The following is a 23,218-nucleotide window of genomic DNA, read 5'->3' on the forward strand; positions in this document are numbered from 1 at the left end:
TCAGCACACAGCCCGACGCGGGGCTTGAACTCACAGACTGTGAGATCATGACCTGAGCCGAAGTCGGACGCTTAACCGACTGAGCCACCCAGGCGCCCCACCCCAGATCACTTTGAAAGTGTGCTTACTGGGTACAGTGTTTCTCCCCAGGTAGACAGCGAGCTCCGGGAGGGCAGGGGCCTGAACTGGAACCAAGTTGTTCACTTCAGACGTGTTGGATGAATGGATGTCGCGGGGAGGGGTAACTCTCTCCCCCCAACTTCCGTGGCTTGGGCCCTACACCTGCCCAGGCGCTGACGGTCGCCCGACCCGTTACTCCAGGGCACCTTGGCGAGTCCCTCCGGGTCTGGGCGTCTAACCGTCCGACCACCCCCCACGGCTCTCGCACCGTCCCAGTTACTGTCCTTTGACGGGACTGCGCGAGCTTTAGAAACGTTTCGCTCCTACATTCGGGCTGGCTCGAGTCTTCCCAGCGCCTCGGGCCTCGTCGGGGGATGCTAATGTCGAAGGGAGGGCGAAGGGGAAACCGGGGCCAAGGCACACTGAGCAGGAGGCAGGGGAGGCGAGGGAGCCTAGCGCCACGTTAACCTTCCACTTGCCGCCTCTGGCCCCCAGTTACCTCGCGACCGGAGAAGGCCAACACCGGCTCCGCGCAGGCGCGCGAGCACGTCCCCGGCCCGCCCCGGGCGGGGCTCGGCCCTTGGGATCCTCCCGTTTGCTTTCTCCCGGCCGGTGACCCTTGTACTGTGCACTAGAGAGAGTCACATTTCTTCTATTAAGAGCTCCCCCCGGCGGGGCTTGGAGCCTGCCCATGTTAGGGGTGCCGGGGTCCCCAACGCGACGGTCCCTTAGGCTGCAAGACCTAGCTGGGCTTCCTGGCCCTGGATGGGGTGCGCCAGGCCCGCGCGCTCGGCTACTTTGTGACTGCGGGGCGTGGAGTTGGGGGTAGGGAGGCTGTGCCCAGGTGAGGTCACAGGCGGACTGGACTGCCAGGTGGCAAGATCCGGGGCCTCTGGAAGCTTGCGCGTTGTCGTCTCCCCAATCGCCCATTCCCCAATTTTCTCCCCTCCCCCCAACCTTTATTCTCATTCGAGACGGTTCCAGCCCAACCGCAGTCACCGAACCCACGTGGGGTGGCGGTATCCAAAAGTTTCCAGCTACGAACAGTTTGCATTTGTTTGTTCCTTGATCACTTTTTTTTGGCAAGGACAGAGACCAAGGTAGCGTGGGGGGGTTAAAAGCGCTTTCCTTGACTGCAGCAGGAAGATGCCGGACTGGAGGGCAAACTCCAAGGGGACAGGGAGGCGGGAGGGAGCCTGAGCCCGAAATCGCCCATCCCCCCCCTCCCCCAGCGCTTCAGCCCCTGGGGCACCTCCAGGGACTACTTGCCTCGTGCGTCAGCGAGTGGCAGAGCGTCACATATACGCCCCCCTCCGTTTTGCCCTACTCCACTCCTCCCCTTCTTTTTCCTCCCTCTCCACCTCCCTCCCTCCCCATCTCTTCCCACTCCTCCCTCGCTCTCCCCTAGCGTGTTCCACGCGAGCAGAGACCCGGCGGACCCACAGGGTTCCAGAGCACCGAAGAGCTAAAAATATAACGGGTGGGCTAGCAACAGCCTTCCGATTGGTCGGGGAGCAGGGAGAGGCGGTATCTGATTGGGTTTCCTTTCCAACAGCTAGGATTAAGAATGCGGGCCAAGAACGGAGGCGCTCGGCCCAAGGGGACAGTGTGCGTTTGCGCAGTGAGGCATTGCAAAGGATGCTGGTATTTGAAGTTATTCATTAGAGGCAACCTTGGAAATAGGTGGGTTTGAATCCCAGTTCTGTCTGTCCAGCAACCATGTTAAACTTGATTTAATGGCAGCAAGTCTCTTTACATCATCAAACCTGCTTTCTTGTTCTTAAAATGGGGATCGTGTGGAGATTAAATATGATACAGTGTATAAAGCTTGGCTCAAATAGTTGGTATACTTAATTTAGAGGTAACTGTCCAGGGGGGACCTAGGTGGCTCAGTGAGTTAAGCCTCTGACTTTGGCTCAGGTCATGATCTCACATTTGTGAGTTGGAGCCCTGCGTTGGTCTCTGTGCTGACGGTTCAGAGCCTGCAGCCTGCTTCGGATTCTGTGTCTCCTTCTCTTTCTGTCCCTCTCCTGCTCACGCTCTGTGTCTCTCTCTCTCTCAAAAATAAATAAACATTAAAGGTAACTGTTCAGGCCAAACTGCATCCTACATATCCTGTTCACAGTTAGATGTGCATTCCCCAACAAGAAACCCTACTATACAGAATGAAGAGGAAAAAAGGTTAGGGTGAGCTGAAATGAGCTGTCCCTAGGGAATCTCAGAAAGGAGAGATGGAGTCCATATTAGCAGATTAAAGGTAGACGTCTCCTAACATTTAAGTGCAGGCTGAGGAAGGGCACAGTGAATCCCTGGACAGAAGGCGTTACATTTCTGCGTGTTCCAGCTTTTATTCTAATCTCCCCTGCAGTGCTGGAAACACACCAGGCCTGAGCAATTTAAGTGAACAAAACTGAGAAATCCAGCCTCCTTGACAATTGAGATCCCTGGGTAAAAAGGGTTGGCATATAAATAGGAAGAAATAAAATAGAGGAGCAAAAGGTAATCACCATTCTTTACTGCTGATGGCTCCATTTGTCGTGTGAGTTGGAGGAGAGAAGGACTTTTTCTCTCCTCAACGTGTGATTTCATCTTGCCAGGGTTTAATTGTGAGCTTAATTCCTACTCAAGCATTCCGCAGTCCCCTCCCATTTTGAATAATCGTACGTTGCAAGGTACACACCACGGTTTCAAAATGGTGAGCTTCAGATGCAACCCCCTTGTCTGAGAGTAAGCAAGTTATACCAGATGTTTTGTTGCCTTGGCAAGTCAGGCTGGTTAATAATTAACCCCAATTAACTCTCAGGGGTGAGTCACTCTCTCGTACACACATGCTAGGGTGAGAAATTTTGTAGTTACTTTTATGTTACCTAAGAAAATATTTCCTCAATTTGATTTTTCAGATCCACTGCTCCAGCTGGGCAGGAACAAAGACAACCACAACAAAACTGACTTCGGAGAAGTGATTGGATGCAGGACAAAATGATTTGCTATTTATTCACCACCAATACGTGAGTGAACAAACCTGGCCTTTGCTAAGACACTAAAAATTCAGAGTTCAAAGAAAGTAACATTTTAGTCTTGGTGGTAACAGGCTACTCCGGATGGAGTTGATGAGCAACCAAATAGCTGGGAAAAGATGGGAATTGGAATCCTTTTCTTAAGGCAAGAACATTTCTATCAAGGCAAATAATCTTTCACCTTTATACCTAGCTTCAAACTACAACTAAAAACCTGCAGGTCAGAATAGAGTGACACAGTTTTTCTGAAATGTAGACAGTTCAGTTTGATTCCCTGGAAACTTTTTCTTTTTTATTTCCAGTATAGTTAACATACTGAAGTTAATCTTCTTAATTTAGAAGCTGCTAATTGGCAGGCCAAGGTCCACATCTGGTGGATATATTGTCTTGGTGTATACTGACACATTAAAATTTTTAAAATGAGTTGACATTTAATGGGCACCTGGGTGGCTCAGTCAGTTAAGGGTCTAACTTCAGCTCAGGTCATGATCTCCAGGTTCGTAGGTACAGAGCCTGGATCCTGTTTCAGATTCTGTGTCTCCCTCCCTCTCTGCCCCTCCCCCGTTTGCTCTTTCTTTCCCTCTTTCTCTCTCTCAAAAATAAACATTAAAAAAATTATGAGTTGACATTTAAAAATTGGGAGATGGCACAAAGATTTTTTAATTTGCCATTTGTCCTAAATTCAAAGGATCTGGGCATTCCAGGTGGAAATTGTCCGGAGTTGAATAGCAGCTATCTCCTTTAGACATGTCCTATGTTCTCTGGTCTCCCCCCAGATTCCCCACACTGAGGCCAAGGGTCATAAATCATTTATCACCCTGTTTGGGCTATTCTTCTCACACCCCTCTTTTTTCAATCAATTATATTGCTTACTCAGACTCTTGAATTTGTGACCCATTTTTCAGTTCAATGTAATAAATAATTGAGTGATTGCCCTGCAGTGGAGGGAGAGGCAAAAGGAGTTCAAGGATTTTACCTAGTTCATTGTTGTGAACTTCTGGATTGGGATTCATGATCCATAAGTACGGTCATGCAATCACTTGGTTTAGTGGGTTTCAGGCAGAAGTTTTAGAATAGAATAGAATAAAATGAAAATATTGGAGCGTGTTTACACAGTAAACGCTTCATGAAACTTTTCTATGTATATAGTAGGCATGAATAGTCCAAGTGGGAGAGATTGTTGTGGGGTATGGTGTATCTAGAAGCATTCATGAGATGCCAGGAACTTAGAAGGAAGAGGTACCCAGTTGGATGGCTAATGTGAACGTGGAAAGGTATTTTAAACAAAGGAAATAGAGTCAAGAAGACAGGATATGTGCAAGGAATGTTCCTTTAACTGCCTGATGAAGTGCACAGAGAGAAGCAAATAGAGGAAAATCTTGGGGGTAGGGAAGAGGGAACCATTTTGAGGTCCCTCCATGCCAAGACTTAAATGTTTATCGATGAAAAAGTAGGATCCCACTGTAAAAGACCTACCATTTATATAAAGACTTCCCGGTAAGGGTAAGGAACTTACAAGGTCAAATTTCATCCTTACAACCTGAAGAGGTAGGCATTATTGTCCTTATTTAACAGATAAGAAAAAAGAAGCAAATAGAGGTTAAATGACTCATCAGAAGTCAAGAGCAGAGCACAATTCAAATACAGGTCTAATTATAAAGCCCACCTATTTCTAATTACACTTTTTTTTTTTTTAAGTAAGAGCACATGTAATAAGTGCAATGTTTAAAGGTGATTAAATTACCATGTGTGTACAGTGTACTTGAGAAACTGGAAGACACCCATCCTTTCTAGAGCCTGGAATGAATATCAAATACTGAATAGATAATAGTAATGGTCATAAATCCAGGAAAGGGCACCACTTTCTCAGGCTGACCATGATGAGTTCTATTATTTCAACCAGACCTATGTAGGCAATGCTTATTTATTGATCTATTTTTTAGTTAGTATTTATTTAACGATGGAAACACTCAATTTTTAAGACCATTTTGATTCTTTGTGGACATACACAGTTGGCTGAGATCATTTTCTAGTTCTCGCCACAGAACTCTATGTTGTTAGAGGTTAAAATTCAGTTTGTAAGTGATGTTTTCCCAACAGAGAATTTGGTGCTAGCTATTATCCTAATTTTTAAAACTGAAAAGAATTTAGGGGCGCCTCGGTGGTTCAGTCGGTTAAGCGTCTGATAACTGGATTTCGGCTCAGGTCATGATTTTGCGGTTCATAGGATCGAGCCCTGCATGGGGCTCCGTGCCGACAGCACGGAGCCTGTTTGGGATTCTCTGTCTCTCTCTCTTTTGCAAAATAAATAAATAAACTAAGAACTTTTTTTAATTGAAAAGGACTTAATTAAGTCCAAAATAGACAGTAATTTAAGGATTCCAGCTCCAGGGCCATTTACTTTATCTCTGGTGTTCTTAACTCATTAATTGTATTGTTCTCTTGGCCTCTGAGAGGAAACAAACCAAGCATGGGATTATGGAACTAGGTGACAGAGAGGAACAGAGTTCAGCAGAATTCACTGGGCTAAGGTTGAACTTGCTCCATTCAGCAGTGGAGCATGGAGGGGGTATGCCCTTGAAATCCTTTGGGTGTTAATTGTAAACTTGCTTGCCATACCTCTCAGAGGCACACTTGCTGAGGCTGAAGGAGCACAGTTCAAGTGGTGTTTTGCTCAAATTAAGTAGCTTTTGATACATTTGTAGATGCAAGATGTTACGTGGACTGGAGTGGTTAATAAGCAAGTTTAAAAGGTTGGTTTGTTTTTATCCAAAATATTTTAAACTTCTATTACACATTAAAACTAAAGGGACTATAGAATCAATACCCATTCTAATTATAATCTGAAAATGATCTAGTCTCTACAATGTTGACACACTGTAATCCCCCCCAACTATGCTTTAGAACTGCTCGGAGAGCTCCCCAAGCACACTGCCCATTCAGATTGTTTCGCCAATACAGATGTACGTATCCACGGACCCCACCCCCTTTGCCTGTTAAGTTCCAACATACCCTTCAAAGCCCAGTTTATCATCTGGTTTAACTTTAATTATTCATGTAATACTGAGTACCTGCTACCTGCTGAGCCAGACAGACTTGGTTACTGCCATCAGGGAACCAGCCTAAAGGAGGACTGTCAATAATTACTAGACACTGTAATCATAATAATAGGGTGCTATGTGGGCATATTAACAAGAGGAACTGATTTAGATTGGGGGTCGGGAGGCATCTTTTGAGGAAATATTATCTAAGGTCTGAAGGATGTGTAACAGCTGAGCAAAAGGGGGACTGAGCATTAGGAAGCTTAATAGGTAAAAGGCAGAGGCAGGAAGGAAACCAGCAGAGGAACTGAAAAGGAGGCCCAGGGGCTGGAGTGTGAACAGAGTGGCAGGAGGAGATGGGGAAACCCTTCAAGATTATTACCCCTGAGGTGCCCCCAACCTAGGCCAAGGACCCTTCCTTTGTGCACCCTCTCTGGGTTATTCTAAACTGTTTCTGGCAGCTTCCCTTATTAAATTCTCTGAAGGTAGAGATTATATTTTAATTCAATTTTTGACCCTTGATAGATCACAATTAATCAAGAGTTTTGTTGATCTAAATCAAAGCTCTGACAAGTAGTCAGAAGACTATCTTTCCTTGTCTTTGCCACTAAATTTCAGTGTAACTTTGGGCGAAGCCCCTGCATTCCTAAGGACTCAAAACCAGTTTCAAATCCATGGTGTCAGGGGTGCCTGGGTGGCTCAGTTGGTTAAGCATCTGACTTTGGTTCAGGTCGTTATCTCATGGCTAGTGAGTTTGAGGCCCGTGTTGGGCTCTGTACTAACAGCTGAGCCTGGAGCCTGCTTCAGATTGTGTATTTCTCTCTTTCTCTGCCCCTCCCCTGCTCAAGCTCTCTCTCAGAAATGAAGAAAACAGGGGCGCCTGGGTGGCTCAGTCGGTTGGGCGGCCGACTTCGGCTCAGGTCATGATCTCGCGGTCCATGGGTTCGGGCCCCGCGTCGGGCTCTGTGCTGATGGCTCAGAGCCTGGAGCCTGTTTCGGATTCTGTGTCTCCCTCTCTCTGACCCTCCCCCGTTCATGCTCTGTCTCTCTCTGTCTCAAAAATAAATAAACATTAAAAAAAAAAAGAAATGAAGAAAACATTAAAAATTCAAATCCATGGCATCAAAGACCACTTGACTGGAAGTCTCAAGTTATGATTGTGCCTTTTTTTTTTTTTCAACGTTTATTTATTTTTGGGACAGAGAGAGACAGAGCATGAACGGGGGAGGGGCAGAGAGAGAGGGAGACACAGAATCGGAAACAGGCTCCAGGCTCTGAGCCATCAGCCCAGAGCCTGACGCGGGGCTCGAACTCCCGGACCGTGAGATCGTGACCTGGCTGAAGTCGGACGCTTAACCAACTGCGCCACCCAGGCGCCCCGCCTTCATTTTTTTTTAAAGTTTTTGAGTGAGTGTGAGGAGAGGGGAGAGGCAGAGGATTGGAAGTAGGCTGTGTGCTGACAGCAGAGAGCCAGACACAGGGCTTGAACTCACAAACCAATGAAATCAAGATGAGAGCTGAAGTCAAATGCTTAACTGACTGAGCCATCCAGGTGCCCCAGTGACTGTGCCTCTTTAGGATAACCTGCTGATCACCTCTAGCAGGCAGAAACACCTCTAGTCTTGTTAGGGTGAAGGATGCGTCTGAATTTCCCCTTATTCTATTTACTTAAAAAAAAAAAAAAAAAAAAAAAAGGAAACATATCCTTGATGTGAGTATATGTGGACTTTATGAAATAAATCAACCCTGTTCAGTTCTCTGAACTTATCAACTTGAACACATTTTGCTGGAAGCCATTTCTTCAGTTCAAGTTAAACGGGAAGAAAAATAAGTTTCTAAAAACAACTTTGATTTGCCTATAATGAAAGGAGTCAATGGTTTAGAATTCCTTCTGGTAGTAATAAGAGAACAAGGTGCTTGATGAATCCCCATGCATCTACCCTGAACTACAAATTCCTAGGTGACTAAAATAAATTCCTAGAGTCAAATTGGGAGTGACTGAATACCAGAAAAGAAACACCTGTTTTATTAATACAACAGCAACAGAAAGGGTTTCCAAGTTCTTAGAAGAATAACATGAACAGGCACCACCTGCTAAGCGTTACAAGATTAAATGCCCACACTGATTGTGGTGAGAGCTCCCCACCACACTGCAGATGCCTCATCAACGGCAGCTGCCATCAGAGCTGCTGCCCAGAACAGGCTCCTCACTGCGCTAGCTTCGTGGGCAATTCCTCAAACAAAAGACTGAAATGATGCGATTCCTGTTTCAGAAGCTCTTGGTGTAGAGACAAGATATCAATTTGGAAACCAGAGGCTTGTTTCCCGAGTTCAAGAAAAATCACGGACCAATCTATCAATTTTTCTTTGCTATCGTCTGCCAGAGTGCTCTGTGAAGATTTCTTTCCCATTCCCACCACGTGTCTGGGTAAGAGGAGAGGTGGAGAGGTGCCAGTGTACTAACAGGCACTCGGGTGGTGCTCTGTGCTCCGCTCACTCTCTGCTGGTGGTAGTAGGTGTCTTTTCTGGCAGCTGCAGCAGCTTGGTGGGAGGAAAAGGCCACCCACCGATCACCTCTTCTTGAAGCCGTATTTTTTGCGTTCATAGAAGAGATCTGTCTTAGAGCTCCCCAAATTGACAATCTTTGGGCAGCCATCTCTCTGGAAAACAGAATAGAGAAGTTGTTAAAAGTCTTTGAGTCTGAACTGAACCGTTTTGATCAATAGGTTTAGCCATTTACCTTACCTGTTCAGTTATCCTATTCAATCTATCATCAAGAATTTATTAAGCATCTAGAATGTGCCCAGGGCCTGTCCACTCTCTACCTAGGGTGGCCTGCACTTACAATATTGGACTCTCAGGGAGCGTGGAGCCTGCTTTGGATTCTGTATCTCCCTCTCTCAAAAATAAACATTAAAAAAAAGAATGGTGGATTCTCAGCCCACTTCTGTTGCTAATCTGATACAGCTGAGGTAGAATTTAACTCTTAAGATATCCAAAGGGTTTTCAAGTGAGAAGACACAGTATTAATCATCTACAGATCAAGCTCTCTAGCTCTCCTCCCCTAGCTCAAGAAAGGGAAGAATACCACCAAGGAAAAAAAAAAACCTGAAGGCTTTAGGAAATAGTACTTTACATGTTAAATACAGTAGGAGAAAACTGGGCTTGATGTGTCCTTATGAATTCACTGCATTTGACACATGGTCTTGGGGGAAGAGTGTTCCTGTGCTAGAGATGGCTGTTGAAGGTCTATAATCTGATTTGTAATGACATGTTCCCCTGGCCATTTTGTGAGCTTGAGTGGTTTCAGTGAAGCCTCCGGGAAGCTGTGTTCTGCAGAAATGAGGACTCCATCAGTTGATCTGGGATGATGGGTAAGAAAACTGGGGGAGGCGTTATTAGAGAAAACCTTCACAGGTCTGATTTTATTAAACCCCTACATTAAAGGAGGTTGCTCCCTGTGACGATGGGCTTTAGAATGAATGAATTAATCAAGTCCTTAGACATCTCATTTCTAATTTAGTTGGTTTCTCTTTTTGGGGATCGATATAATATTGTACAAAAACCTCTAGGGGCGCCTGGGTAGCTCAGTTAAAGCATCTGACTCTTGATCTCAGCTCAGGTCATGATCTTGTGGTTCATGAGACTGAGCTCTGCACTGGGTTCCGTGCTGACGGCTAAGAGCCTGCTTGGGATTCTCTTTCTGCCCCTCCATCCTCTCAAAATAAACAAACATTAAAAAAAAAAAAAAAACAACTCTAAACATGCAAAGGCAACACTAACATCTGATTACTTTCTAAAAACTACATAGCATATATTACCCTTAAGAACTACCATCTGGGGGGTGCCTGGGTGGCTCAGTCGGTTAAGCCTCTGACTTCGACTCAGGTCGAAGTTTCCCTCTCTCTCTGCCCCTTCCCTGCTCATGCTCTGTCTCTCTCTCAAAATAAACATTAAAAAAAATTAAACAACAACAACAAAACTATCATCTGAGTAGCTTGTGTGCTGAGGGAGCCTGGGAGGGGGCTCAGCCCCACCAACAGTTCCCTAGGTGAACTCAAGCTATGTAATCCGTATTCAGTCCTTGTACAAATGAAGGAACAGCTGCCCCTCACGGCTGAAGGTCTGGTATTACATAGGACAGTGCTCTAAGCTATCTTTAGAGATGCTATGACGACAGCCTGGTTAGGCTTACTGTGCCTAAATGATTTGCATGACTGTGGGCAAGTCACTTCTCTTTGGAGTTGTATTCCCCAACTGTAAAATAAGTGGGCCAGAACAGTTTACAAACTGCTTTACAAACTGTTTACAAACTACAGAGAGCCCCAGAGAGTCCTGAGAGGTGATATAAGAATCCATCCTCCAAACTGGGTAGCTCCATTCTCACTCGTAGTTTAGGTCAAGATAGTAGGCTCTGGAGCCAGGCTACCTGAGTTTTGGTAAGTTACTAAGTATATAATCAGCCCTTGATAAATCCTAAGAAACTGCCAAAAACAACTATCAACAATTTCACTATGGTTCAACCTAACACACACACACACACACACTCTCTCTCTCTCTCTCTCTCTCTCTCTCTAGCTCTCTAGGCTTCTGTGTAGGATACTTAAAAAGATTTTTTTTTTATTTTTAAGTAATCTTTATATCCAATGTGGGGCTCAAACTTACAACCCTGCTATCAAGAGTTGTATGCTTTACCAACTGAGCCAGCTAGGCACCGCTGTGTAAGATACTTTTAGAAGATAGGACTCTATGTATTAAAAAAGTTGGAGGGGCACGTGGGTGGCTCAGTTGGTTGAGCGTCCTACTTCAGCTCAGGTCATAATCTTAGGATATGTAGGTTCGAGCCCCGCATCGGGCTCTGTGCTGACAGTGCCGAGCCCGCTTAGGATTCTCTCTCTCTTCCTCACTCTCTGCCCCTCCCTTGTTACGCTCTCTCTCAAAACAAAACCTTAAAAAAAAATTTAATAAAAGTTGGAAAACCAATGTACTAGATTAAGAGATCTTTGATTTTTATGGACTTCTCTTCACAGACCCACAGGTTTCCTGTTTTGTTGCCTAAGCACTCCTGCCTTTTATTTTCTATACATCTCCCAAGGGTCTAAATGTTGTGTGAGATGAGGATGTGCTCTCTGTAACTAGCTGGCTTTTGCTGAGTATGCTGTGAATGAACAACATGAAGAGGAAGATGGAAGGACTGGTAAGAAACCTTAGAGGTTGAAACAGTATTTGTTTTGTGTATGTGTGTGTGTGTATAAAATATTTATTTATTTTTGGAAGAGCGCAAGCAGGGGAGGAGCAGAGAGAGGGGGACAGAGGATCTGAAGTGGGCTCTGTGCTGACAGGCTGACAGTAGCAGGCTTGATGTGGGGCTGGAACTCACGAACAGTGAGATCATGACCTGAGCCAAAGCTGGATGCTTACCTGACTGAGCCACCCAGGTGCTCCTACAAGTATTTGTGAGCTGAGCTAGAAGGTATTTTAAAAATACCTGCAAAAGTCTGCCAGTAGCTCTTTTAGCAACCGCATGTCTAAATACTAAAAATTTCACCCTTTTTCAGCCCTTCCAGAGGATTGGCAGATTTCCCCATTCCTAGCATAGGGAACTTTTAATTTTAGGCAGCTGTAGCTTGAATCGTAAATACGTCTTATGGCCATTTAATTTCTAAAATTTCATTAAAAATCTTGGGGCGCCTGGGTGGCTCAGTCGGTTGGGCGTCTGACTTCAGCTCAGGTCATAATCTCACCGTCCGTGAATTCAGGCCCCGTGTCAGGCTCTGTGCTGACAGTTTAGAGCCTGGAGCCTTCTTTAGATTCTGTGTCTCCCTCTCTCTCTCTATGCCCCTCCCCTGCTCATGCTCTGTCTCAAAAATAAATTAAAAAAATAAAAATAAAAACATAAAAAAATAAAAACTTAATGGGGCGAGGGTCAGAGGGAGAGAGAGAGAATCCCAAGCAGGCTCCATGCTCAGCACAGACCCCAGGATCATGACCTGAACTGAAACCAAGAGCTGGATGCTCAACCAAGCCACCCAAGTGCCCCATTTTTAGATTTTATTTTTAAGTAATCTCTACACCCAATGTGGGGCTCACACTTACAACCCTAAGATCAAGAGTCGCATGTTCTACTGACTGAGCCAGGCAGGTGCCTGTTTTTTTGTTTTTGTTTAAGTAAACTCTACTGCCCAACGTGGAGCTCAAACTCAGGACTCCAAGATCCAGAGTCTGCATGCTTTACCAACTGAGCTGGCCAGGCACCACAAATGCTGTTCATTCTTTTGGCAATTGTTTAGTCAATACCATGTAAAAAGCAGACTGTACATTGGTTTGGGACCTTAACGACAGTGTCGTGTTTTCCTTTGGAAAGACCTTCAATCTCTCAATAAATGTATCCATGAGGTAATAAGGATTATTACTTCCTTTTTGGAGAATTCCACAAAGTCATCCACATTTGTAGCAAAGACTTGAATATGGGCTTTCTGTCTCTTAGTATGGTGTTTTCACTACTAGGGTTTCCCAGAGGCAAAAAACCCAAAACTTTCCCATGTTTAAGAAGTTGTAAGGAAATAAATTTATGAATTAACTTTGAAAAATATCAAGTATTTTTAATCAGTCTAATGGGCTCTGCTGTTCAGTAAGCGGAGCAGAGAATAGTAGAAATAGTGAGAGGGAGAGGCATCCTTAACCACACTGAGAAGAGTAATGCAGTGAGGTGGTTTGAGTGAATGCTTTGAGTTTGACTATCCATTCTCAAAGGGGATGAAAGCATCTTCAATATTTACCAGGGTTTGTGATTTAAAGTTCATCCTCAGCCAACAAAATCTCACTTCATTTTTTAGGAAAAAAATTGTAATTTGAATTTTAACTTTTCTCTTTAGGGGAGCAATAATGAAACAAAAAACATGAGAAACATGGAGTCAGATAACCTGGGTTCTAGTCCTACGTCTGCCATTGATTAGCCATGTGACCTTGGGCCAAGTTGCTTAACATCTGGAAGCCTTACTTTTTCTTGTTTTTATCACGAAGAACTTTTGGAAAAGAATGTTTAGCATAGTTTGGGGCACACAGGAGGAGCTCTACGAATGTTAGCAGCTATTCTTATCTTCTGGTTGGGAAAGCTGAAGAAAATGGTTAAGCAAAAGGAGCAAAGAAATTGAGGGTTAAGCAGGGATCAGATCAGCATGATGCCGTATTAGAAGAGGCTACAAATTAGTCCCCTGGCAGCAGTACCCACAGATATTCTCCCTAACTCCTGCCTATTCTTGAAGCTGAAAAACTAAGTGAGAAGAACCTGTCTAGTTTACTGGTCTAATTTGCTTATAAATTATGAAAACAGCAGGAAGAGGAGTATAATAACTGGGGTTGCTTTGGTTACAGAAGGATTTCTGCATAGGAAAAAGTCTTAGGCACTTATCTACACAATGATCTGAAAGGCTGAGAGGCTGGATCATGTCACTGGACTGCTTTGTGTTCCTAGGAAACTACTGCCGAGTATATGTAAGCTAGGCGCTATCTCAAGCATCCTCAGAACATTCCTGTACGGTATGAAGTAGGCGAAGTGATGTCTACAATAATCCTCAGGAACAGAATGAAGCATGAAGATCCAAAGGTATCGATCAGTTAACATACCACATGCAGAGAAGTCAGACAGTAATTAACATTTATTAGGCACTCTGGTTACACTAGCTACAACAATGCAAAAGTTCAGGAAAATGTTGTCCTTAAGGACTCTGTAGCTAGTTTAAGAGCTGTTCATACTGTCTCTTCACTGCTATTGCCTTTCCATGGTTTTACTGTTTATAAATTACAAGTAATTACCAAACACCTACTATATACAGACACGGAGCACTCCTATGAATGACTTACAGGGGAAGCACCAAAAACATGGACGATGCTTATAGTATATATCAAGCACTGTACCAAGAACTCAGGTAAAAGATAGATAAATACCTAAACCAAGTCCCTTTCTTTAAAGCAGTACAACCTAGCTGGTGCATCAGATCGATAAGGATATGCTTTGAGAGTCAAAGGTAAATGCAAATCAGTTTAGGACAGGACACCAACTGAAATTATATTTTTGGTATTTTATCTATGACCTTTCTCATCTCCCTAAAAAATCAGAAGACATAATGATATAAGGAACAGTCTTATCTGGCCAGGTATGTTCCACTTCCTGGGAGTAGACAGGATCCAAATATGTAGACTGCCGGGGAGGCTGGATGTTTCTACTCAAAATAGGCACATCCTACCAGAAGGACTTACAAAAGGACGACAAGGTATAATGGGGACATCACTGGGTTTAGTCAGATAGGCTGTTTGTCACTTATTGTCCGAGTTAGAGACTGTAAAATGGGGATAATAACAATCCCCACTTAACAAAGTTGTTGTGAAGAATAAAGAATGACAGGGGAGCTTGGGTGGCTCTATCAGTTAAGTGTTCGACTTTCGATTTCAGCTCAGGTCATGATCTCATGGTCTTGAGATGGAGCTCTGTTTGGCTCTGAACTAGGTGTGAAGCCTGCTTAAGATTTTCTCTCCCTCCCTCTGCCCCTCCCCTGCTCTGTCTCTCTCAAAAAAAAAAAAAAAAAAAAAGAATGACATCTATAACTACCTATTCTTTGCACGTGTGAACATTAAGAATCATGGTATCTTTTGCTTTACCCTAAATTAGGTATCCAGCTACCTTCTATTAGCTTAATGGTACTATTATCTTTTGCTTTACCCTAAATTAGGTATCCAGCTACCTTCTATTAGCTTAATGGTACTATTATCACACTTTTTCACTGTGCCGTAAGAAGAAAACAAGCTAATGCACAGTCCCCCATCCCCCTAAGAAGCCTTCTGCCTCCAACCTAAACAAAAAGAGTAAAACTTGCCTTTAGTATAGATCTACAAGCCCTCTATCCTAGCATTAGGCTAAAGAAATTGAATGTCCACTGCCACCACACAATGTCAAGGGGCAAACATGTCACAAGACTGAATGACAATTCTGTAATAACAAACCAAAGGCATTCTTTAGCCAGTTAGAGTGGAAATCAACACGAGTTGTCCCAAATTCAACTGTCACCACATCCACTCTAATAATTTTTAATGACAGTAAAGAGAATTACTGAGTATATTACACACTATGTACTGTGCCAGGACTCACAAAGCGCAGGATGTTGTTTCTGAATAAGAATAATCAGAGAGAGACATCAAAGGAGTAGAGAGAGGGCTCTCCAAATTGCTGATGTTGACAAAGACTTGCCTCTTTTGCATTTTAGCCCTTGATGCAAAATAACTGCCTTTTATTGGACTACACCTAGCTCAGCTCCCAGAACTTAATGAAATTATAACCTACGTGACCAGCTCAACATAGTAATGCCAACAGACCACAGGTGTTTGCCATCGTTGTCAAAGAGTTACTAAATAAAAGCAGCAAAGATCAGATGAAAATCTTGGTATACACTCACATCCTTCTCTTGGATGGTGCACTCCTTACAGTAATAGGCATCAGAAACTCCAGGGCCTCCACAGATCACACAGCGCCCTTGGTAAGAGCCATAATTACACTCATCACATATGCGCACCAGAGTGCAGGGACGCACGTAGGAGTCACAGATCACACACTTGCCATCACCTGTGAGAAGAGAGAATGGAATTATGCTCACTTGCAAGTACCTCCTCAGGTCTACTGCCCTCCTCCTGCTGTGGGGATATACACTAGTATCCACCTGAGAGTGACTTTAGGACCCTCTATTTTGGCCAACTCACAACTCAGTGTCCACCTCAATCCCCTCAACACAGAAATTCACCAACCAATATATAACGAACTTAGAACATCACTTGGTAGACGATAAGTCTATATGACTCCTGGTAAAGAACCATGTGTGTGTTGGGACGGGGTCGGGCTATCTCCTGTCCAAAGTCAAAGATTTTTCTCAAGACCTAACCCTGTTTAAAACGCGCGAATTAGAGTGGTGAGGTGGAGAGGGCCTTCGGTTGCAGCCTAGCTTTCAGTGTTCACATACTTCCAGGCACATCTACTCAAAGCCCTCTTTGTGGCACTGCTGGAAATGCCCACTGGCTGGCTCTACACAAACTGTGAGGGGGGAGGAGTGGGGTGTTTAGGAGGGCGTGTTCCACTCACATTTCTCACACAGTCTTCCGATAGCTGCAAAGGCAAAGATGGTACAGTTAGAATTGGCTTGGACGAAGAGGGGAAAGACATCTTCGAGCAAGGGCTGCAGTGAGCCCGGAGGGATCTTAACCATCTTACTCTCATAAGCTTCCATCCGAAGCACACCCACACCCTCCTGAGGCCGCTCCCAGGACCTAGGCAATCTGAGTTTCTCCTGACCTCACCTCGGCCGTCCGCCTCTGGCTCCCAGCACGCGCGCGCCCGCCCTCTTTTGAAGAGGCGGCAAATCGGCGCGCTCTCACGCTACCGACCGTGAGGCGGGAAACGTGGCGCCTCCGAGGCAAAACCCTAAGAATGAGATGGCAACCTCCGACCCCCGGGCTCTTAATACTGTCCCCACCCAGACACCCGGGGGCCAGAAGCCGCCTCACCAACACCAGCCTGCTTGCGGCAAAAGATCAAATCCGGATGATGTTTGGCCATAACTCCGACACCAGCCGGCCACCGGAAGTTTAAGGAACTTCCGTCCGCCCTTTAACCTCCATTTTCCAGCCTCCCGGTTGCTGTGATTGGTCCTCCAGGCTTCACCAAGTTCCGCCCGCTCTCGCGCGATCAAAACCCTTCAGTTAAAGAGGAGTCTCCGTCGTAGTTGGCGAGCCAGGTCCTGGCAGGGACGTAAAAGTGTTTTGAAAAAAAAATGCCTTTCCCAGATACGGATGAAAGAGACAAGTGAAGTTTGTGCTTCCATAATACATCGTTGTGGCCAGTATTTACTGCCGCCAGTGTTTTTCTGCAGCTGTTTTCCTTTCAGGCCTTCGTCTCTAACGGGAGCTCCGCCCACTGCGCTCCCCGGGCTCTGGCACCTCCACAGAGGCTCCACCTTTACCGTTGCGAGTTTCTCTTCAAGCCACGCCCCTTGCCGAAAGCTTTAAATACGCAGTATTGTACGTCATTTTCATGCGACCTCATCTTTGTCAGTGCACAAAATGGCGCCTTACAGTCTACTGGTGACCCGGCTGCAGGTGAGCCAACTCAGGGACCTCTGGGTTCACGAGGGCGGGGTACCTCCTACTGTGCCTGCGGCTGTGGGCGAGGCAAGGCGAGGCGGGCCCGACCTCCCGCCGACTTTTCCTGTACCCGTCCCGGCCGCGGGCCCAGCGCCGGTGCCCGCTCCTCCCGCGCCCGAGGTCAAGGCGTCCCCGGCTCAGCTCTCCCAGTCCTGGGAAGCGCCCGGTGGGAAGCGTAGGTCTCAGAAACGGCAGCCAGGTGAAGAGTGGAGGCACCCCTTTCTGAGGACTTCACTCCTCTCTCTTGTAGGGTTTCTTTCCGTTCCTCAAGGTGAGGACAAGGTGACTGGGGGGCGCGGTCGTTGTTGAGTCCACTAGGCCCGGGGTCTGAAAGGCCTCACTTCTCATCTTCCGGCAGCAGAGACTTGTTAGCCGGCTGCATCTACGATTGTTCGGCCTGGAGTCTGGAGAAGAGATTAGTATTCTGTTCGTTTTAAGAGTGTCTTGCGGAACATATAGCCGAGAAGGCGAGGGGACCTTCCGGGCCCAGACTTAGTAAATAGTAATAACAAGAGACTTTCTTCTTTGCAAGATTGCCAAGACTGTTTTCATTCCTCATGTTATTTGATTCATATAATCATCTGGTGAGATGATGATTCTCATTCCATAGGTGGCGAAACTGCTAGAAAGTAGGTGAAAGTTTCTGCTCTTTTGAGTGTCACCGAAGTGTTGTGGCCTGAGCATCTGCCCAACTTACCCTTTGGTTCTTGTTCTTGTCAGCCTGCCTTCACAGAACTTCTCTGGGCCAGAGTATGATCCTTCAGCTAATACTTGTACTTGTGAGAGTACCTGTATAGAATATTTTGAGCTCACAGTTAGTTGCTTCTCAATTACAAGGTGGGAGGATAAAGAACTCAACGGTTTGACCTTGACTCTTCTGTTATGAAGCATCTAGAAAATTGACTGTGATGCCAGATTTTTTTTCCCCCTCGTAACTTGACAGCACCAGGAAGGAGTTATATGCAAGGTTTCAATATCAAGCATGTGTTTTGTTAATAACAATCAAACAATAAAGTAGACATTCTCTGACAATCTTTACATTTTAACTTTGTGAATCTACTTTGAATCAAGTGGCACAACTTTGATGATAAAATTAAAGAAGTTATGTGCTGTACTCTCTCGGGAAGCGTTGTGTTACTAGGGTTGTTATTGTTTTTTTTTTTAAGTCACGTTGCTGAAATTTAGACCATATGGTTTAAAGTGAAATCATCATTTATCTTAAATACTTCTGATCTCTCAATTCTGGGCAAGGACAAGGGGTTTGCTCTAATTGTTTTTTTCAGATTTTTTGATTCCCGAGGCTAACGTTATAGAAATACAGGTGGTTGTGTTTTCCTGATCCTGCTCTCTCATAATGTAATGATGTCAGGCAATATTATTTGATGGTTAAATCATTACGGATTTAGTGGTCTTGGAAGAGAGGATCAATATCATGGGATTTCTGAACTGAAAAAAGATCTTGGAAAGCATGAGTGTTAGGCTGGTATAGAAGGAGATCTGGGCCATAGTTCATATTCTGTCCTAACCCTGTGACCTTGAGCAAATTACTTCTGAATTCTGGTTTCCTCATCTGTCAGTTTGGGATGATCTTCATTGACAAATGTTTATTGAATACTTGGTAATAAGCTTCCATTCAGATTGTTATGAAGAAATAAGAAAATGTGACATTTTTGTTTGTGATCATCATATAGTTCTACTTCTTCTTTTACAGATGGATAATCCAAGACCTTGAGAGCCTAGGTGACTTACAGTAGCAGAGTGAGGATTAAAATCCAGGTGTCCTTGTTTGTTCATTCACCTAAGATGAGTGAACAACATTATATACCGCACTGCCTCTCAATAGCCAGGCTGTCTTAAGTAATGGCTAGTTAACACTGTCCTCTGAGAGCCTTGTAAGTTTACCTCTTTTGTGTTTAGCTACATTTGAGAGGTGATGGTACTACCTTAGTTGTTGTGTCTGCAGGTCCCTGTAGACACATTTTACTGCAGATGGCCTTGGAGGTCTTTCTCAGCCAAAATATTTTTCTTCTGTCCTTGGCTGGACCAAAGGTGAAAGTAAATAATAGAATAATGGCAATTACTACCACTACTAAGAGTAGATAAACGTTTACCCTACTGTGTGCCAGTCATCTCACATGATCCTGTGAGATAAGACAGACCTGTTGAAACAGGACTAGAGAAGAAACACAGTATAATGGTTAAGAACATAGTTTCTGGCATCACACTATCTGGTCTTGAATGCTGACTTGAATGCTTTGGGCAGGTTACTTCACTTTGTGTGCGTGTTTCCTCACCTGTAAGGTACAGATAATGATAGTACATCTGGCTTGTCTAGTTATCATACCATAGTTGCAAAGTATTTAGACACTTGCCTGTATCTAGTAAGTGCTGTGTAATTAATTATTAAGTAAGATGAAATAAACTTGCCTTATCGCCAGTCCACAGCAGGTGTGATTTGAATTTGTACCTTTCTGATTCCCGAGCTGAAGTCCTAGCACCTGCACTATACTGCTTCCCTTTGACATCAAGACTCAGCTTGTCAACCAGGGTAACATTAATGCTTCGTAACCCGAGAACAGATCTCCTTAAGTTGAGAGTGTTCTACTATTTAACGGTGCCTGCCACCAGGTAGTAGGGTTAGAAGCGTGAGAAAAACAGAGGTGAAGATTTTGAAAAGCCACATTAACTCTCTGGTGTTTATTTTTTATTCTTGTGCCCATGACTATGGATGGTAAATAAAAGGGGTTGGGCACTTGCAAATACATTTTCTAGGTCTTTGGTTTTGCCTTGAGGTACTAGGGTGCTGAGTTCTCATCATGTGACCTTGAGGAAGTCCTATAACCTCTCGCATGTAAATCTGAGATGGCAGTTAACTGTAGAAGAGTTTGCCATATTTAGCAGAAGTTAAGTTCTCAATAAAGTGCCGTGTTAAGAAAAAAAAACCTTGGGAATTATGAAACAGGTCATTCTAAGTTATATGTCACTGTAGTATCATCTTGGGTGTCCTGTCCTGCAGTCACCTGTTGATTTGAGTAGAGTAAATGGATGAATGATTGAATGGATGAGTAAACAAATTTCCAATCTCCAATTTGGGCAGAAGGAATAGAGTAATCATCTTGAGAACTGGGAAAGCACACTGTGGACTTTTGAGCCAGCTGTGTCCAAAATGTTTATTGAACGTATACCTAGACACTGGGAGTGTAATAGTGAACAAGAAGAGTGGAGCTTATTTTGTGCTTTTGGGGAGACAGAAAAAAACCAAGTAGACAAAAAAATGTAGCTACTAAGTGCTCCCAGGAAGGCAAGTAGGATTGTGTGGTAGAGAGGGTAAGGGTGGGGATGTGACATGGCTTTAACTGGGGTAGTTGGGGAAGGCCCTCAGAAGAGGTGACATTTGAGCCGATACTTAGATGATAAGAAGGCAGCCCTTCAGTATTTTGGGAGGAGAGATTTCAAGCCTGAGCAGCATGTGCAAAGCACCTGATGTATATATGAACTTGGTGTGTTGATAAGAAATAAGGCGAGGGGCGCCTGGGTGGCTCAGTCGGTTAAGCGTCCGACTTCACTCAGGTCATGATCTCACGGTCCGTGGGTTTGAGCCCCGCGTCGAGCTCTGGGCTGACGGCTCGGAGCCTGGAGCCTGTTTCCGATTCTGTGTCTCCCTCTTTCTCTGACCCTCCCCTATTCGTGCTCTCTCTCTCTGTCTCAAAAAGAAATAAATGTTAAAAAAAATTAAACAAAAAAGAAATAAGGCGAGTGTTGGGGTCCCTTGCTGGCCTGTTGGTGGAGGGTGTGACTTTTGATCTCGGGCTTGTGGGCTTGAGCCTCACATTGGGTGTAGAGATTACTTAAAAATAAAATCTTTTTTTTTTTTTTAATATTTGTTTACTTTTGAGAGAGAGAGAGAGAGCGAGCGAGAAAGAGAGAGTGCATGTGCGTGGGGGAGGGATGGAGAGAGAGACACACACAGAACCCGAAGCAGGCTCCAGGCTCTGAGCTGTCAGCATAGAACCCGATGCGGGGCTCAAACTCACATATGGTGAGATCATGACCTGAGCTGAAGTCGGACGCTTAACTGACTGAGCCACCCATGCACCCCTAAAAATCTTAAAGAAAAAATAAGGGCAGTGTGGCTGAGGTGTTGAGAGGAGAGGAAGGCCTGAGCAAGAGATGGGGGCAAGGTCATGTAGGCTTTGGTTTTACTCCCGAGTGGAATGAAAATCCGCTGAAAGGTTTTGTTCCCCCACACTCCCCACCCCACACACACAAAGGTTTGAAGCCAGGGAGTGACAGGATCTGATTTATGGTTGAAGAAAGTCATTTGGATTGTTGAATGGATGGTGGACCACAGAGGGACAAAGAGGAGGCAGGGAGACCAGTGCAGGCTGTTGGAATCATCCAGGGAGTGGTGATGGTGTCTGGGACTAGGGTTCTGGTAGTGGAGATATTTTGGAGGCAGATGGATTGGATGTGGCATGTGAGGGATAGGAATAATGAAGGATGACTCCTAGGTTTGTGGTCTAAGCACCTGAGGGTAGTTGAATTTGTTCGTCACGTGTTTGCATAGTCCTTGTAACATGGCTAAAGCTTGTTTACAAATTTTCGATCCTTCCATCAGCTCTCAACAGTACCTGAATTTCACAGGTGAGGAAGCTGGATGGGGTCAAGTGTCCTGTCCAGGGTCCCTCACTTGAGTATGAGCATCATTTCTGAAGTGAGCCCTGTTCTATTTCTGGCCTTTTTCTGGTGCCTCGTGTCTCCCAGAGGGCTATCTGGTTCATACTTCCAAGTGAGTGTTGATGCTTGAACCGCCTCTTTGTTGGCTCTAGCTTTCTTTGACTTGTTTTTCCCTGCACCTGTTTAGAAAGGTAGTGGTAGGCTTTGGGCCTTTGTGTATGAAAGAGGGGAGGGACCACATGGAGGCTACTTGCACTTTTGAAAAAGCTTTGCAAGGAATATCAGGAACCTGAGAGAGACTTCCTCTGCGACAGACTTCTCTATCCTTATCTATCATATCTTCAGGCAGGGTTTCAGCCCTCTGTGGCCCTCAGGTTACACATCTGCAAAATGGGGCTATCGGGGACCCCTGGATGGCTGAGTTAGTTAAGCGTCCAACTTTGGCTCAAGTCGTTATCTCATGGTTCGTGAGTTCGATCCCTGCATCATGCTCAGGCTTGCTACTGTCAGCGTAGAGCCCACTACAGATCCTCTGTCCCCCTCTCTTTCTGCCCCTCCCCTGCTCACACTCTCTCTCAAAAATGAATAAACATTAAAAAAAATGGGACTCTTAATAGCTACCCTCCCATTAAGAAGGGTCCAGAAGGCCAACTCTGATACACTGTAAAAATTTGTGAATAGTTTCCGTTGTTGTAGGAATAGGCCCTTAAATTCTTTTTTTTTTTTTTTTTTTTACTTATTTTTGTCTTTATTTTTTAAGAAATAGGCCCTTTCTAACATTGAGGATAGGGGCAGAATTTTTCCTCATGTTGTTTCTGAATGAACCTGTAGACTCTGTTCTTTATTTTGGGGCCCTAAAAAGCATGGATAATGGTTTTCTTGGGTTCATTCTGCAAAATTTGGGTCAAAAGAAAGGGCACCAATTTTGGAGCCTGGTGTGGAATTCCACCTTTGCTGTGAGACCATGGACAAGATAATTAACATACTAGAGCCTCAGTTTCCTCATCTGTAAAATGGGCATAGTACCTTCTGCCTCTCAGGATAATTGTGAATATTAAGTAGGACTGTGTGTATGTTTACTTATTTTTTTTAATTTACATCCAAATTAGTTAGCATGTAGTGCAACAATGATTTCAGGAGTAGATTCCTTAATGCCCTTTACACATTTAGTCCATCCCC

At 44.7% G+C, this 23,218-nt stretch overlaps 2 protein-coding genes and 1 long non-coding RNA gene across 4 annotated transcripts in view; 2 read left to right on the forward strand and 1 right to left on the reverse strand.

The window, feature by feature from the left end:
* The first annotated feature begins 1,295 nt into the window (after positions 1-1,295).
* On the forward strand, positions 1,296-13,849 carry LOC113602710 (uncharacterized). Its single transcript, XR_003424199.2, has 4 exons — positions 1,296-1,803; positions 3,021-3,128; positions 11,274-11,375; positions 13,653-13,849. It is a non-coding gene; the product is annotated as an uncharacterized LOC113602710 (long non-coding RNA).
* On the reverse strand, positions 8,182-16,915 carry PHF5A (PHD finger protein 5A). Its single transcript, XM_015077867.3, has 4 exons — positions 16,727-16,915; positions 16,305-16,328; positions 15,628-15,794; positions 8,182-8,838 (listed from the first exon to the last, which is right to left on the reverse strand). The coding sequence occupies exons 1-4, from the start codon at positions 16,776-16,778 to the stop codon at positions 8,749-8,751; spliced, it is 333 nt and encodes a 110-aa protein (XP_014933353.2). The 5' UTR covers positions 16,779-16,915; the 3' UTR covers positions 8,182-8,748.
* Positions 16,916-17,143: 228 nt separating this feature from the next.
* Positions 17,144-23,218, forward strand: part of ACO2 (aconitase 2) — a 55,109-nt gene continuing 49,034 nt past the window's right edge. The window contains exon 1 of one of the 2 annotated variants that reach the window (XM_027070628.2): positions 17,144-17,317. In XM_027070628.2, coding sequence (XP_026926429.1) covers positions 17,282-17,317 — 36 coding nt within the window. In that variant the 5' untranslated portion in view covers positions 17,144-17,281. The remainder of the gene's footprint in view (positions 17,318-23,218) is intronic. The other variant, XM_015077863.3, reaches the window with a different exon arrangement.

Source organism: Acinonyx jubatus, chromosome B4 (genome assembly GCF_027475565.1).
Source record: "Acinonyx jubatus isolate Ajub_Pintada_27869175 chromosome B4, VMU_Ajub_asm_v1.0, whole genome shotgun sequence".
Lineage (NCBI taxonomy): Eukaryota > Metazoa > Chordata > Mammalia > Carnivora > Felidae > Acinonyx > Acinonyx jubatus.

Bases quoted from the DNA above. Each gene is read 5' to 3' on its own strand.
- PHF5A (XM_015077867.3), bottom strand. From the start codon at position 16,778: ATGGCCAAACATCATCCGGATTTGATCTTTTGCCGCAAGCAGGCTGGT. The intron at 16,329-16,726 runs GTGAGGCGGCTT...TTGCCTTTGCAG, and splicing joins CCGCAAGCAGGCTGGTGTTG to CTATCGGAAGACTGTGTGAG. The intron at 15,795-16,304 runs GTGAGTGGAACA...CTCTTCTCACAG, and splicing joins CGGAAGACTGTGTGAGAAAT to GTGATGGCAAGTGTGTGATC.